The 16,430-nt window shown below is 36.5% G+C and overlaps 1 protein-coding gene across 1 annotated transcript in view; it reads left to right on the top strand.

The window, feature by feature from the left end:
- The first annotated feature begins 549 nt into the window (after window positions 1–549).
- The window catches only part of LOC113227672 (protein FAM214A), a 98,270-nt gene continuing 82,389 nt past the window's right edge, over window positions 550–16,430 (top strand). Inside the window, exon 1 of the mRNA XM_026460643.1 lies at window positions 550–816. Coding sequence (XP_026316428.1) covers window positions 550–816 — 267 coding nt within the window. The remainder of the gene's footprint in view (window positions 817–16,430) is intronic.

The raw sequence follows: 16,430 nt of genomic DNA, 5'->3' as shown, positions 1-16,430 counted from the left end.
TACCTATTTTTATTTTAGATGTATTGTGGCAAATAAACGTTTTCTATTTCTATTAATACGAGAAATAAAAACAATAGTTTTTCCTAACAGTTCTCAAATTTATTTTAAGGGGCAATGTATACACTTCTACAATAAGATTCGAAATTTATCATTTACGAGGTTTAAAACTATAATGTAATTGTAATTATATTTTAATTCTGGACATTTGTATTTTGAAAATATTTAATTTTTATTTGTATATTTTGTAGTTTGTATTTTTCTTTCAATTATTTTATTTTATATTATTATTGTTTACATTAATGGCGATCATGTTATCCCTTGACATTATATTTCGAATTGTAATATTATAAAATTTATAATATGAAATAAATGATTCTATTCTATTCTATTCCATAGTAGTAGTAGTATTTTTTTGATCTTGTATCATATGACAGGTTGTGGAGTAAGCTACAGGATGAAACTGATCTTCCAGGTGATATAGTTAGTATCTTTAGTTATTGGTACGGAAACCAGAACAACTATGTTCGATGGGCGGGTGCAATTTCGGGCATGTATAGGTTGGAGTGCGGTGTGAGGCAAGGGGGCTTAAGTTCACCGAGTCTCTTCAACCTGTACATGAACCGTCTAATTGTTGAACTGAGTAACACCATGATCGGATGCTCAGTTGATGGAAAGATGGTTAATTACATCAGTTATGCGGACGATATGGTGTTGCTCAGTCCTTCGATAAGTGCTCTTCGTAAACTGTTATCAGTTTGTGAACTCTACGCTGAGGCCCACGGCCTTCGGTACAACGCGATCAAAAGCCAGTTACTGGTATTCAGAGCTGGTAACAAATGTTACGATAGCGTCCCTGAGGTTTACTTGGGGGGTACTCCTCTCGAAAGGGTTATCAAATTTAAGTACCTAGGGCACTGGGTCACCGAGTCCCTAGAAGATAATACGGATTTAGAGAGAGAGCGTAGGGCGCTGGCAGTGCGGGGCAATATGTTGGCCCGTAGGTTTGCAAGATGTACGGATAGCGTAAAGGTAGCTCTGTTTAAAGCTTACTGCCAGACCTTTTACACTTGCGGCCTATGGGTCAACTACACCCAGAAAGCACTTGGCTCCCTGTGAGTTATTTATAATAATGTATTCAGGATGCTGTTGCGGCTGCCACGATTCTGTAGTGCTTCGGAAATGTTCGCCGTGGCCCAGGTAGATGGGTTTCCCGCTATTTTACGGAAAAGGGTGGCCTCCTTAACGCACAGATTACGTGGCAGCGGTAACAGCCTTCTGAACGTCATTGCAGGCAGGGTCCAGGGTTCATTTTTTGAGCGCTGGACCAGCCTTCATGTTTACCCAAAAAAGAGTGTTTATTTGTAAACGAATGTTGCAAATAAACACTCTTCTCTGTAATTATTATTAGGTACTAACATTAGTGTGTAAGTTGTTTTTGTATTACTAACCAATATGGATTTCTATCTGAATTAAATATTTTGAATTTGAATTTGATTAGTGAAACGAATATTTTGCTATAAAGGTTCTGCGTACTTGGATGACAAAAGTCCATAGTGGTAACCCGTTTAGCTCTTATAGTTTGTCTTGTATGACAAGTGTACTAACGTTTGTTTACAAATAGCGATCCCTGGAGTTTCTTACTCATTCTTCTTTGGAAATCTGCCTTACGAATGAGCAATAGAGTCTAATCAATGTGAAGCTAATTATTAATACAACTCGAATTTTTCTATGTGCTGGTTGTCGTATCTTTGTGTTTTGGTTTTTCAACGACTTTTTAGCCGTAGCGCCATCTATGACAAATCTATGAAAGTACTTCGTCACCCAGTCAGATGCCTTTACAGTTACCAGTCCCGGCTAGAGGCACTGTATTTTATTTTTTATTGATTTGTGAGACTTCAAGTGTATTTTGCGTCATCAAACAAGTGTAGGGTGAGGGCTAGGAGCGAAGTGAACACAGTCTCTCGTTACAAAGAGGATTTATTACTGCCTGGTTATACATATACTTATCGCTCACACCCTTAGAATAATAACGCATAGAATGATAGTTTCATATCAAACGAACTGTCACAAGTGAGGCAAAAATCAAATTCATGTAGGCTAGTTTTAGTAGTAGGTTAATTTTCGGTTTTAGTGAATATTTATATAAAAATACGAGTTGAAACGCGTTACTTCCTTGCGGAATGTGATGTTAGTATCTATTTTATGTTTGTCTGACGTATTTTTACACTCATTTACCGCACATTTCGTCATTTTTAGCTAAAATTCTTGATCTGTTCGCGGTGCAAGTTGCCCTTGAGCACTGAAGGCCCGCCCGCTCGTGTAGGCCCTTTTGGCGCGCTTCAATTTGCCTCACTTAGCGTGTGCGGACTAGGTTTTATATGCGTTATTATTCTAAGCTCACACCTATGTAATATATTTAATGCTAAATCGCGCCACCCATGGTGATATGAAAAAAAATCAAATTACATTTTTTTTTTATCGTTCGTTGTATGATTTTATTATTATACCTGCTTATATAGTAATTGGATTAAAACATCATACAAGATTTATTGGAATTTGGAATCCGTATTCCTTGGTTGCTAGCGACAATTACTATTTAAACGCAAAGCAGTAAAAATTTATGATGGCACGAAACATTTTCTATACTTTCACCGTTACGAGAGGCTAATGCCCGTTTTCACCAACAGTTCCTAAAACTTCCTCTTGATAAGACTTTTATATTAAGTGAGCCCTTAAATCGTTTGCACTAAGCTAGGGAAAATATTTCTAGGAGATACCTGACAGTCTAGTGTTTTCATAAACCGTACTATCTATCGAAATAAACTATTAAATTGACAATCTTTATAATACAGCTAAATTAAAAGAATTTGAAATACGAAAAAATAATGAAGATTGTATTTTATTTTTAAGATTCCAATTTGGCTGTATGCTGAATTGGATTTTGGATTTTTAATAATAGCCCCGCACTAGGGAAACCTTGTGTCGCGGGTGCCATGGACACACATATAGACAAGCACAATTTACACCCAAACTCACGAGAGAAACAAATGTAGGTCATACAAATATTTCTCCCGGCCCAGGAATCGAACCTGTGACCTCTGCGTGGCAGTCCGGCATGGTAACCGTTCGGCCACAGAGGCAGTTTAATTCCAGCTGCTGCAGCTGCGGCAGCTGAATTCCAAGGCCTACTGTAATAAAAATTGATTTTGACAAGTTATGTTAATTCAAATTATTCGAAAAACAAATGGCGGTATTTATAAGTTACCTTTTTATAAGAATTTTGAGTTTCTTAATTATTTGTTATCTTTTAAGCAGATGGCTCTGTAGCCAATGCTTAATAAATAAATAATAATTAATTCAAATCATTCAATGACGAAAATTATTATAATACCGAATCGAGAAACCGCTTTTTTATTCGGTAAAAAGGATGTACGATTCTATATAACTAAGTACCCGTATGTGGGCTAAATTCAGATTACCTACGTTGTTTATCATTCGTTCTGATTCACCGCTTGGCATTACATCGAGAGGTGACGTCACACTGAGCGAGCTTAATGTCATTGACCTGTCGCATAGCACCCTTGTTTGTTATCCTTGTAATTATGCGGTAACTGTTTCATCAATGATGATGACGTCGTAAAAGGTTTACAATTCAACCGATTTTTGAAATATATTTTTTGCTACCAAGTGGCAGGCCACAACAGTTCCAGTGCCACTCAGAGCTTTAAATCATAAAGATCTTTCTTTTGTAGGCAAGAAAATTACACTTGAAATTCTGTCGTTCATTCGTAAGGCTGAGTAAAATAAGCAAGAAACTCTAGGGTTTGTTATTTGTAAATATACATTTGAATACATTTGTCATTTACAATATTTATTTCAGACATCTTACATTGAAAATACCTGCAGGAGATAAACGGGTCACAACCACGGATTTTTGTCATCAAAGTACGCAGAAGCTGTATAGTAACTTTTAGTATAACGTTTTTGTTACACTTTAGTTTTAAACCTCGTAAATGGCAAATTTCGACTGCGTCCGTCACATACGAGGCATAAGTAGACAAGTTCCATGTGCCTGTAATATCACCAGCACCCTTAACCCTTCAAAACCGGAATGCAGTAACGATCACATCGACACATCCGTAGAACAAAGGTCTATGTGTAAGACTACTTGTTCTCAGGACATGGTACATTTCGTTCGTTCTTCTTCGCTGTGGATGCAGATCGACCTTTGTTCGATTTTATATTTCCGAAACGAAGTAAGATATATAAATTCTCAAAATACCTTATTTACATAGGACCTAGTTTGAATAACGAAATTGTTCTCGTAAAGTACTTATTCTCTTTTCGCTATATAGTCACATCGGACTCTGTTCTTCGGATGAGTCGACATTACTGCTTGGGGGTAGAAATACGTAAGGTGGCTGTACTTGCCTGGACGAACTATTAATACTATTCAAAGTACAGAAAAGCTAGGTTTCTCAGCAAATATGCTGTAAAATAAAAATTTGCAACTTTCTGATTTTTTATTTTTATTTTTTTTATTCACAATTGAAAAGTTTACAAAAAGGAACACAAGACAGCGAATAAAAACCATTAACAGATTTATGTATCGCTGCCATCACATGCTCAAAATAATTACTGACCAATACTTATACGTATCTAATAATTTACGCAGCTTACACTTAAGAAGTAATAACTTTAACAATTTGATAAATGAATTGACTTAAGGATCGTTTTACAATTTTTTGGTTTACCTATAAGTTTATCAAAAACGTCACTTGGCAATTTGTTAAACAGTAATGGTAACATATATCTCCAGACACGCTTTCCATAGTTGTTATTGTATGGAGAATGAACATACCTTGGTAGATAATTTGGATTACGCAATTTACCGATCCTTGTCGTCTGTTTTAACATGTCAATTTTATCTATTTCATCACAAATTATGTATATATTTATTTTACTATGTATGTCTAAGATTTTACAGTATCTAAACAAGTTGTTACAATCATTTCTATATTTATTTTTAACTGATATTGGCACAGATTTTAGTAGCCTTATTTGTACCTTATAAATATTATCTAAGTATGTTTTGTATGTTCTACCCTAACTACTGAGCCCGTATCCAATTATTGAATCAGCCAGTGCGTTGTACAGCATTCTTAATGTTTGTAAGGTAACTTTTGTTTTAGTAAGGATAGTTTTGACAAGACTGTTTTCAATGAACCTGTGTTCTAAGTCAAAATTTGTCGGCTTTTCGCTATATTGTGTAACAATAGCTCGCATAATGGCTTATGTGTCGATACCTCCAATGACAACTATTTTTGTAAACACCTTTATTTATTTACTAATATTGTGCTCTTCGAATTTTGTAAAAAAATAAAGAAACAGAAAACAAAATTGGAAGAAAAAACAAAAAAACGAATTTTGTAAAAAAATACAAAAAATAAAATAAAAACAGAACAGGGGCTTACCACGAACTCTTATTACATTACAGTTCCGTATAGGTTCGTAATGACAAAAAAGCGGGATGGTGATATATATTTCATGTAGCGCTGTCTAACTACGATCGTAATAAGAGTTCATGGTAAGGCCCCTGTATTTAAATATGTTTTTATTTTATAACGCACACACTCAACATAGCCCCGCACTAGGGAAACCCTGTGTCGCGGGTGCCATGGACACACACATAGACAACCACAAATTACACCCAAACTCACGAGAGAAATAAATGTAAGCCATACAAACATTTCTCCCGGCCCGGGAATCGAACCTGGGACCTCTGGGTGGCAGTCCGGCATGGTAACCGTTCGGCCACAGAGGCAGTTAAATTGATATTCATTATTTTTTATGTGAAATTATTCCACTACTTTGTTATAATTATTAATACAAAGATCGAACACTCAGAAAAATTTCCTTCGATCCGGCCGGCTTCGAACCAACGTCTTCTAGCATACCGTGCCAGACCTGCTATACAAACTAAGCAACTTTCATAGATTTCTCATAGATGGCGCTACGGCTAAAAAGTCGTTGAAAAACCAAATACAAGGACACGACAACAAGCACATATAAAAATTCATGAGGTCCGCTGGTTCGTTTCGTTGCTTAGTTGGTATAGCGTCTGCCACGGTATGCTAGAATCGGTCCGGTCGGTTCGAATCCGGCCGGATCGAAGGAATTTTTTCTCAGTGTTCGATCTTTGTATCAATAATTATAAAAAATAGAACGGGTAAAAAAATTAAGTTGGCGTATAGTGTTCATTGGAGGTATCGATTTGTTATTTCAAACAAACCAACATGTTGGGCCCTTCATAGATCCCTTGGACACAGCTGACCACAACAATCAGAACATCTGTACTACATCGGACTTGTCACCTTTATGAGTCAGGGTGACGGGCGCACCATCAAAAGCGGAACGCAGTAATGCTCACAGTAAAGTGGCAATGCTTCCCTTTTTTTTGTCGCTTTGTCCTTTGGAGGGTGCTCCGGGCACCCTTAGTTTTGGTGGAAGGGGTTCCCCGATCCCAATCTACGGCGGGGGAAGAAGGCGGGCGTACTGCCTCCTTCGTTTCCCCGGCCTACTTCTTCGAAGCGGATCAGAGAGGGGGTCGTCTTCTCTGGAGCGCTCCGCAGCCTCCTTCTGCGAGATTACGCTCTCGCAAGAGGAGACCACAGCCTCCCAGCACCTCTCGCTGCCGAGCATTACGCCCACGATTGTTGGCAGCAAGAGACACGAAGCAGGTACTCACCAAAGCATCCATGTCCGGTGACCACCTGCACCAATCTAAAGAATAGAGTCCCGTGTCGCCGGTTAACCCAGCAGACTAGATGGATGGCCTCCACCGTCGCTGAGCTAGCGATTGGGGACTAAGTCCTCCGCCCATCTTCTCTTTCACAAGGAGCTCTACCACTACTAGAAAACGTTAGTTAAAAATTCTTGGATGATGAGATATTTAAACATTCAAACAGAACAAAAGCGAACTTTGATTGTCTTTTGTTTACACACTTTTAAGCCTGTAATTCATAATTAATGACATACTTTAGCTTCAATTGTTTATTGTTTTCTTTTTTGTTTACCGGTTTTGCGATTATACCCTAAATGAAACGTCACAAATGTCGATAACCTACAGCTCAAACAAGTTTTTGTTAACCGTGTTTTTGTGTACTTATCTAGTTATAGGTGTAGACAGCACAATGACCTTCATGACTTGTAGTCCATACTACATGTATAAGTACAATTGCGGATCTGACATCATTGTCGTAAACCATTATACGTTCCGTTGTTGGGCACGGGCGACCGTGGCAATGCGGCTTGTGAATGCTCTTCGACATGTAGATTTCCACACAGTTTTTAGCTTAAGAATCTATACAGCCTCCAATATATTTAGTTAATTACGCACAGCGAAAGTGTTGAATTAAATAGATTGGAAAAATGTATAGTAAAATTGAGAATATGCACTGATTAGTATTAACGTGTGAAAACACAATTTCTAACAATTTTTACAATAGAAAAAGCTGTATTCAATAGGTTAAATAGGGCAAATTATAGGCACATGGGCCTTGTAAATTTATGTCCAATGTATCGCATGTGTTCTTCTTACAATGTTATCCGCCTTGATTTCGATATTTTCACTGGTTCTGTTGTCTCAGCTAGGAACTCAATTAGAAAATGTCTGTTATGTTAACTACACGACTGACTTTGTTGAGTTTTCTTAAAATACTTGAGAGCTACTGTCAGTGTTACAGTTATTTTGGCCTGTTTTGCATGTTGTGTTCACATCAAGTAGGATACATTCTTATCGTGTTACTATATAAATGAAACATTTGAAGTTTATATCTGAATTGTATTCAGTTTTGTGAACCGAATAAAAAAAAGTCTCATTGTGACGGGCGCAGTGGTAGTGCCCCTCAGTTCATTGCAATCTAAAGCTCTGAGTGGCACTGTAATTATTATGGACAGGCGTGTAGTCTACCATCAGGCGCACGACTTGTTCATCCCGTTATTTGATGTTATAAAAAAGAAGATACTTTACTAAATAGAACACGTATGGTATACGATATCAATTTTTCAAATGGCTATAATTTCGTTTGTAAAAAAATAAAAAAGCCAGTGTCAATGCCGCTATACCCTAGAGCAAAATTAACCGTATAAGTACGGAAAAAAAATGAATTTGAGCTGAGGTAGTATCGATTCTTAACTGTCAGCGAGAGGTATTGCTTGTTAACATTACACATACACGCATCCACTACTGGACATGTCTTTTTTTAGTAGCAGTAGAGCCCCTTGTGAAAGGGTTCGTCCAGGGAAGTACTGGCATCTTACCTATTTCTGCCGCCAAGCAATAATGTCAGCATCACTGAGTTTCGGTTTTGAGGTGCTGGTGAAATTACAGGCACCTGAGACTTGTCAACTTATGACGGGCGCAGTGGTAGTGCCCCTCAGATCTTTGCAATTTAAAGCTCTGAGTGGCACTGTAACTGTTATGGACAGGCATGTAGCTTACCTTTCATCCCGTTACTTTGCGTCATAAAGAAAGATTTCCTTACAGTCTTTTCCTTTGTCGTTAGCAAGAGGTATTGATGCTAAACATTCTCTCGTGAGACGGGTCCCACATCCGTCCAGAAAAATTACTGTCAAATAATTAATCTTCGAGAAAATTAAATGAAGCACGACGCGAATGAAGCTTCATACTTGATATTGTCTTTTGGTCGAGTATTATTTATTTGACAGTCATTGTTTCGGGGAACGTCGAACGAGAAAGAGAGTAGATCCACTGTGCCGCACGCATCCAGCCGCTACCAGCCACCTTTTTCAGGTTAAAGGTCATATCAAAGTCAAATTATCTTTATTTCATAGGTAAGCAACTGCTGCTCATTCGCAAGGCAGATTCCCCTGAGGAGAATGAGCACGAAACTCTTTGTAAATATACATTTTTCATTACAATATTTAATTTAACCAACTTAGATCGAGACTACCTGCAAGAGCTAAACTGGTTACTACCACGGATTTTTGTCATCCAAGTACGCAGAAGTTGTATAATAACCTTTAGTATAAAGTTCTTGTTTCACTATAGTTTTAAACCTTGTTAATGGCAAATTTTGAATATCAATCAGAATCTTATTATAGAAGCGTATGCATTGCCCTTTAAATCAATTTGAGGTCGTCCGTCCATCTTGCCGCAGGGCGTTATGCACTATGTTTGTCTTGATGTGGTCGCTACTCTAGAAAAGTCTGCTTCAGTAAGTCATAAGCTTACAATTTTCGCGAACTAGATCGGTCGCTTTAGTTCTCTGACGTTTGACTTCATCTTCTCTGACGTTTGAATTCAGGAATTCGGCCCATCAGAGAAACCCCAAGCATAGCTCGCACCATCGCACGATAAGAGACTTTAAATTTGTGGATGAGGCTTGTCGTCACTGGTTGAATATCTTTGTTTTTAGACCGTGGGATTGACGACCCGAAGATGTGGTTGTACGTAATAGAAATTAACGACATCGATATGTGTCTCAAATGTTATTATATCAAGATTTTGCAGCTTCAATTCCACAAGAGACTCGCCAATACGTGTCTTCCCAAAAGCTTCTTTACAAACAAAACTAAGAACTATTGTTAAAAAGATCTTTAGCAATTTGTTTTTATTGAAGCCATAGCTCAACCTTGGAATTTAATAAATCTAGCTGAGATATGAGAGCAAAAAAAATTGGCAACTAAAAAGATTTATGTCACCAGGAAAACTGACACGAAGGTCTTATGCAAAAGTTTTTGAACAATTGACAACTGTAAATTACTCGAGTATAATTAGGTCTGTTAGGGTGTTCTCAGACTACACGACACGACAACGACAACTAAACGGGCACGGTACGGTGGATCGGGTAGATTTCAAATTAAAAAAATATCTTTGTATCATTGGTAAGCAAGTTACATTTGCATTGATTATATTCTACTTATTCGCAAAGCAGATTCTTCTGGGAACAATGATTAAAAAACTCGGGGGATTGCTCTTTGTAAATAAACATTTGTACGCATTTGTCATTTAAAGAAGAAGATTCTGGGCCATATGTTGAGATTATCATTTCCTAAGTTTTAAACTTAGATTGAAAAATCATATTAAATAATTTGTATACATTCATGTATGTATGGAAAGATGTCATGGCTCTAGATTCCTCGCAAATTTGTATCAGTGCCCATAGCGTTTTAAGTTTATTTGAAAATAGCAATCCCTATTTTTTGAAGGGACCTAACGAACTTTAAGTGGCCGTGGGCGGGTCACGTTGCACGGTGATTCACGCTCCATACTAAGGCGGTCATAAATACGTAACTCCGAAATTATTATTATTTTTTTATTTTATTACGTTAAAATATGATTAGGTAAACGTAAATTAATAAAATTATACATTTTAAAAAATATTTGACAATATTTAGGTGTAAAAATGTCTCGCAGTAATTTTGTTTTTAGACGATGTATCTAAAACATTTTATACTGCGACTTTTAATGGTAAAACTGTGTAAATAATGATTATTTGTATTAACAATAACCACAAATGAATAAATTAAAACAATAAAAATACATAAAAAAGTTCATTTTACAAAATACAAACAAAACACAAATTATACCAAAATACATTAAATCTCAACAATATTAACTTTAAATACATAACAAGTCTAATACAGCTTTTGACAGTACACCTTTTTTTTTAACAGGTAACTTTCGTAGACCTGTTATGAAGGGATCTGAATGAAGAAGCAGCCTATTTACTAAATCTGTGTTGGTCACAATGCGACTCATTTTACGCGTATGATTTTTTCTAAAAGACTTGATGTATTTGTTAGTCGCTTCAGCTGCTTCTTCAGACAACTCTCCGATTGACAACAAACCGTAATCTATAACATTAGCACCATGAATTAGAACTTTGTGAACGGAAGCAGGCATGTTATACCACGGATACTCGGCAACTAACTGCCGAGCCGTCTCTAAAGCGAACTCTTCGAAGTTCGTCTTATTAATATTATATCCCGAATTTAAACATTGAAGGATGATCCAGCAACGATCTAGGAGATCCTTCTTGATCCCAGTAATTTCAGCGGAAATTTCTGAATTCGAGAAAAACCGCCTGGCTGTATTACCATCGTTTGATGTTCCGCTTCCGCCACTTTTAGGCTTATCCACTATAAGCCCTAATCTTTCTCTAAATTGAGTCTGAACATATGATTTTTTTGCAGCAACAAGCATTTTGTCATTAGCGGACCTAGCTTGCCATTTCCTAACATCTAACTTGTACGCGACATGAACAAAATATTCAAAAAAACGTATTAACGCGTGAAGAGGTGATAAACCAAATTCATATTTACTCTCATCGACTTCCTTATTTAAACATTCGTCAATTTTGTTCATTTCACTGGGCAAGGCGTTACAAATAAAACATTTTGATGAAGAAACACCACTAAGTGCATTACACACTTTACCATCTACCATAGTAAGTTGCAAACAATGAGTAATGCGATATTCGCGATCTTCTTCCTTGAAAACAGTAGGCTGCAAGTTCCTTATTTTATCTTTAAAATGAGCTTCTTCCTCAACTGACACTGCAGTCGATTCCTTCAAATATCGGAGGCGTATAGGACGACAGTATCGAGTTGATGAAGGACGAGGATTTTTCCACAAAGCTACTGAATTTTCTTTGTTATCTGTTGTCAAAACAAGCTGAAGTGGCACATACGAAGTAACAAACAGGCTACTGTCTTCAAGAGTGGAGTCAGAAAAACACTGTTTATATTCTGAATGCCCTGTACTGCCATCGAAACCCCATTTCCCTATCAAAGATATCTTATCTAGAGACTCATTAGGTACACTATCCAAAACATCTTTTTGAGACTTGAGAATCCGATTGGCAGTATGATCTAATAAACTTTGAAGTTCGACTTCGGCGGATGATTCTGTAACAGTAATATCTGAAGGATAACAGTGTTTTTTAGATTCCACGACACTTTGGTAAGATGGGAAAATGGTTTTTGAAAACTTATTGTCTATAAATTTCTTTACTAATATATATTGATGTCGAGTTAACTGAGCTTCAACAATGAGCGATAAAACTTCGCTGGAATCGATTTCAGGACAAGACAAGCTATCGGACGCATTGAGCAATAACTGTACAAGAGAAGGGTCTTGGTTAGACAAACTAGCCAATCTTCTCCTTTTTGTACGTTTACTGGTGTCGTCAAAGTTAATTCTCGGACGGCCATGCGATGAAGAAGTTGATGGTTTAACTTCGTCAAAGCTCTGAGATACACGTAACTCAGTTCGCTGTACATCAATATTTTCAACGACATGCAGCCAATCTGAATATTTTTCTAAGAATTTAGATCTAGTACGATTCGACTTTGCCCAGTAGTGGGAAATTCGTTTACAAATATTCTTAATTTTAAGGCTTAAAGTCTCTAAATCAATATTTTCGATGTCGTCAGAAAGGGATGATGTTTCGGTCAAAGTGCTCAGGACGTGTTGCATTTTTTCATTTGGATTACCCACTTTAGAGTGCCAAATATCAAAAATTGTCATCCTCGATACAGAACATTTGAAAAATGTACCTAAAACAATATGAAAGCTGAACTTAAAAAAAAAATTAAAAATTCAATACTATGGACATGCATACTTTGACACCCCTTTAAGCCAAGAAGAGGCAGCAAGATGCAAATGAAACTTATAGCTCTTAATAAGGACATACTCCTTATTCAAAAACCATACACCTCAGGTGCAGCTCAGCGCAGCCAAAAGTTGTAGGTCTAAAGGAAATTAAGTTATGCCAAAAATTTTCACCAAAAAACTGCCTTCAATAAAAAAATTATATAAAAAAAAATATGCATAAAAAAAATTAAAAAAAATTGATAATAAAAGTACATACCATGCTCTTGGATCTCCATGCTTTCACAACACGTAAACACTTGATTTGGAATAGTGACACTCAAAAACAAAGTGATTAAGTTTCGATGACTCACACGTGGTGATAATTAGTCTCGCGATGCGCTCACTTCCGATGCACAAAAGTGAATGATAACGTGACCTAATTACATTGATATTTATAGTTTTTGGAAGCTTGTTAACTAGTTACTAACTTAGTGAGTTGATCTAACCGGGATAAGCCAATGATTTTTTTTGATTTATGGCCTATGGGGGAATCACAGTGCGTTGCTCGAAAGGCTCCTGTTGTAAAGCGGTCCTCGAATGGCGACCTTGGCGTGAAAAACGCCCCAGAGTGAGACCGCAGATACGTTTGAAGGATGACATAAAGAAAGTGGCGGGGTTGAATTGGATACAGGGGGCACAGAATCGAGAGAAGCGGCAGAAATTGAATGAGGCCTGCACCGATATGGTTGAGAACGGCTAGAAAGAAAGAAAGAGAAGAGCAACCAAAGACAACAGTTCCTTGCTCTTTCTTTTCAGGGAAGTCAGCACAGTGAATTAGCAGTAGCTTTAGAAAAGACGTTTTCGAGAGCAAATTTATTTTACCTGTGAAATAAATAATTTTTTAATATTTATTTCAAATATTATAGACGGCAACAACCTCAAATAACTAAACGAGTCACTACCACGAATTTATCATCTTAGTACGCAGAAGCTGTATCTAAGATTATCGATACAAATATCGAAATAAAAACTTCCTCGATCAATCACTATTCCAACCACTGAGCTAGTCCTGTTGTTTAGGAACGGAAACCTCTGCATAGCAACAGATTCTAGTTCCGTCAAATCGAAGCGATTTTTCATCCATTGAAGGCGTTTCACACGAACTGTAGTCTGTATTTTTTGAAGACGAAGTAAAATGACATTTGCAGGGTTGCCAGTTTTCATGAAATTTTAAATAGTCACGTAGTTGTTGGCGACAGTTTTTTCGATAGATTGTATATATTTTGCCAAAAATGTCTGAATTGCGACATTGTAATGGTTACTAATTGCTATAATGCCTTGTTTATTCTCATTTAGACAGTTTACCTACTAGTATCGAAATCAATTTTTATTCACATAAATCTTTTATCTTTTATTTTTGAATTCACATAAATTTAGTGTAGGTACGTACGTATGAACACAAAAATTGACGATTCAGATGAACCTGTGCCCAATAAATCTAAGAATGATGGGTCGATGGCGATTAAAATGAAACAAATACGGTTATTTATTGCATAAGCGTAGTTAACATTCAGTCGATAGTCGACAAAATATTTATCGACTCCAATCACTAGCTGTTTGCAACACTTTTGCGAAATGAACCGTCATTTTACTCCATCTTCAAAAAAGACAGACATTAGTTACATACATAACTGCCTCCGTGGCCGAACGGTTACCTTGCCGGACTGCCACGCAGAGGTCCCAGGTTCGATTCCCGGGCCGGGAGAAATATTTGTATGGCCTACATTTATTTCTCTCGTGAGTTTGGGTGTAATTTGTGGTTGTCTATGTGTGTGCCCATGGCACCCGCGACACAGGGTTTCCCTAGTGCGGGGCTATGTTGCTTGGGAGTGTTATTTTTAAAAAAAAAAATACATAGTCAAACATTCAGAAAAAATATATACGAATATCACGGAATAATAAAAATATGACATTCAATAAATAAATCGAGATCTTAAGTTCAATATGAAACTATTTTTAACCGACTTCAAAAAAAAAAGGAGGTTCTCAATTCGACGTATGTTTTTTTGTGAGTATGTTACGCGATATTTCTGGTATTTGTGAACCGATTTTCATGATTCTTTCCTCCTCCACCTCCATAGTGGTCCTATTTCATTTTGAAGAAAATCATGCTGCATCTCATGCATGAAGATTCTTTTTATGAATAGCGCCTAAATTTTATTAAGGAGCAATTATTTTAATGTTTGATTTTGCTATTCTCCAATTCAAGGCGCTTTTCTCTCTCAATATACTATGAGTAGTGAGAACCGCTTTTTATTATCTCCTGTGTCAAGTCCTGCATAGTGGCGAACTAGGGGATATTTCATTAAAACTTCGCAAATAGACGTAATTCCACGCATTTTTGAGGTCGTTTTTTTTAGTACTCTGTACTGAGATTATCATTCGTCGTTACAGTGATGTCTATTGTATGTTCTTAAAGAAAATAACTATTCTTTGTATCATAAATTACATTTTCATAAATGTACTATTATGCTAACATTAAGAATCTACTCGGCCCAAATGGCTTTGGTTGATTTAGCATAACATTGAAATTGTTGAATCAAATACTTTGAAAAAAAAAAAAATATAGTAAAATCATTGACTTACAAATAAATGGACGACGGGTTTAATACAAAAACCACGAAAAAAATGTCCCAAGTCAACCTATTTAAACGTAGTGACATTTCAAGGAATATGAAAAAGCTAAAACGTTGAATTTAAATTGTAATGTCATCGCAGTACTGTTTAATTTTGCTTGCTTCGCTGTCAGTCGAACAAACGGAGACTAGAGCGTGAATGACGCTCTGTATACGATTTTAACGCCCTATAAGTTCGGACACTTTTTAGCGCGGACCCGACGTCCATATAATTGTAAGTCAATGAGTAAAATTGAGGAAATGATGCACTGATTAGTATACTACTATACTACTCACAACAAAACGTGCTTAGACCACATAATAATTAAATCCAAATTACAAGCTTTCTGTTATGTATCAGAAACATCTATTACTGATCATAATTCTACCTATATAATTTTAGAAACTAATACTCAAATGCACAAACAATCCCACAAGACAATATCCCGTATCAACTATGAAAAACTTGAAATTGCACTGAAATCAAGTGATATAGACTCTATCTACTCGTTATCCGACGCCAATGTAGCCACATCTTTCCTAGTTAACACTCTTAGCAACGCAATCCTGATGAATACATTAAAAATCAAAATTTCAAACCGTAAAAAAATTTACAAACCGTGGATAACACCGGGAATACTCAGATGCATGAGGAACCGAGACAACATGAATAAAAAATTAAAACAAAATGTAAACAACACAGTACTAAAAATAACATATAAAAGATACAGAAACTTCTGCAATGAGTTAATTAAAAGACTTAAAAGAGAACATAATAAATTCGAAATCTCTAATGCAGCTAAAAACGGGAACAAAAAGTTATGGAGTGCAATTTCAACAGCTACAAATATCAATAAAAACAAGTTAAGCTCTGCGGAACTACTTTCGACTGACCCTGTTGTTTCAATTAATAATATTAATAATTATTTTGTACAGATTGGTAAAGAATATTCAGATAAAGTTCCAATGTCTCCTATATCCTACAATATGAATAATGCTTTTAATTCACACTCTAAGTCACTGGTACTGTTGGACACTGACTGTGCCGAGATAGAGTCCATTATACAGAACCTTAAATCTGATGGCTCGGTTGGTAGAGACAACATATCGGGGGCGGTCCTAAAAAAATATAG

The sequence above is a fragment of the Hyposmocoma kahamanoa genome, unplaced genomic scaffold (assembly GCF_003589595.1).
Source record: "Hyposmocoma kahamanoa isolate Upper Pololo Valley unplaced genomic scaffold, ASM358959v1 213, whole genome shotgun sequence".
Lineage (NCBI taxonomy): Eukaryota > Metazoa > Arthropoda > Insecta > Lepidoptera > Cosmopterigidae > Hyposmocoma > Hyposmocoma kahamanoa.
This window is presented reverse-complemented; position numbering and strand designations above follow the sequence as displayed.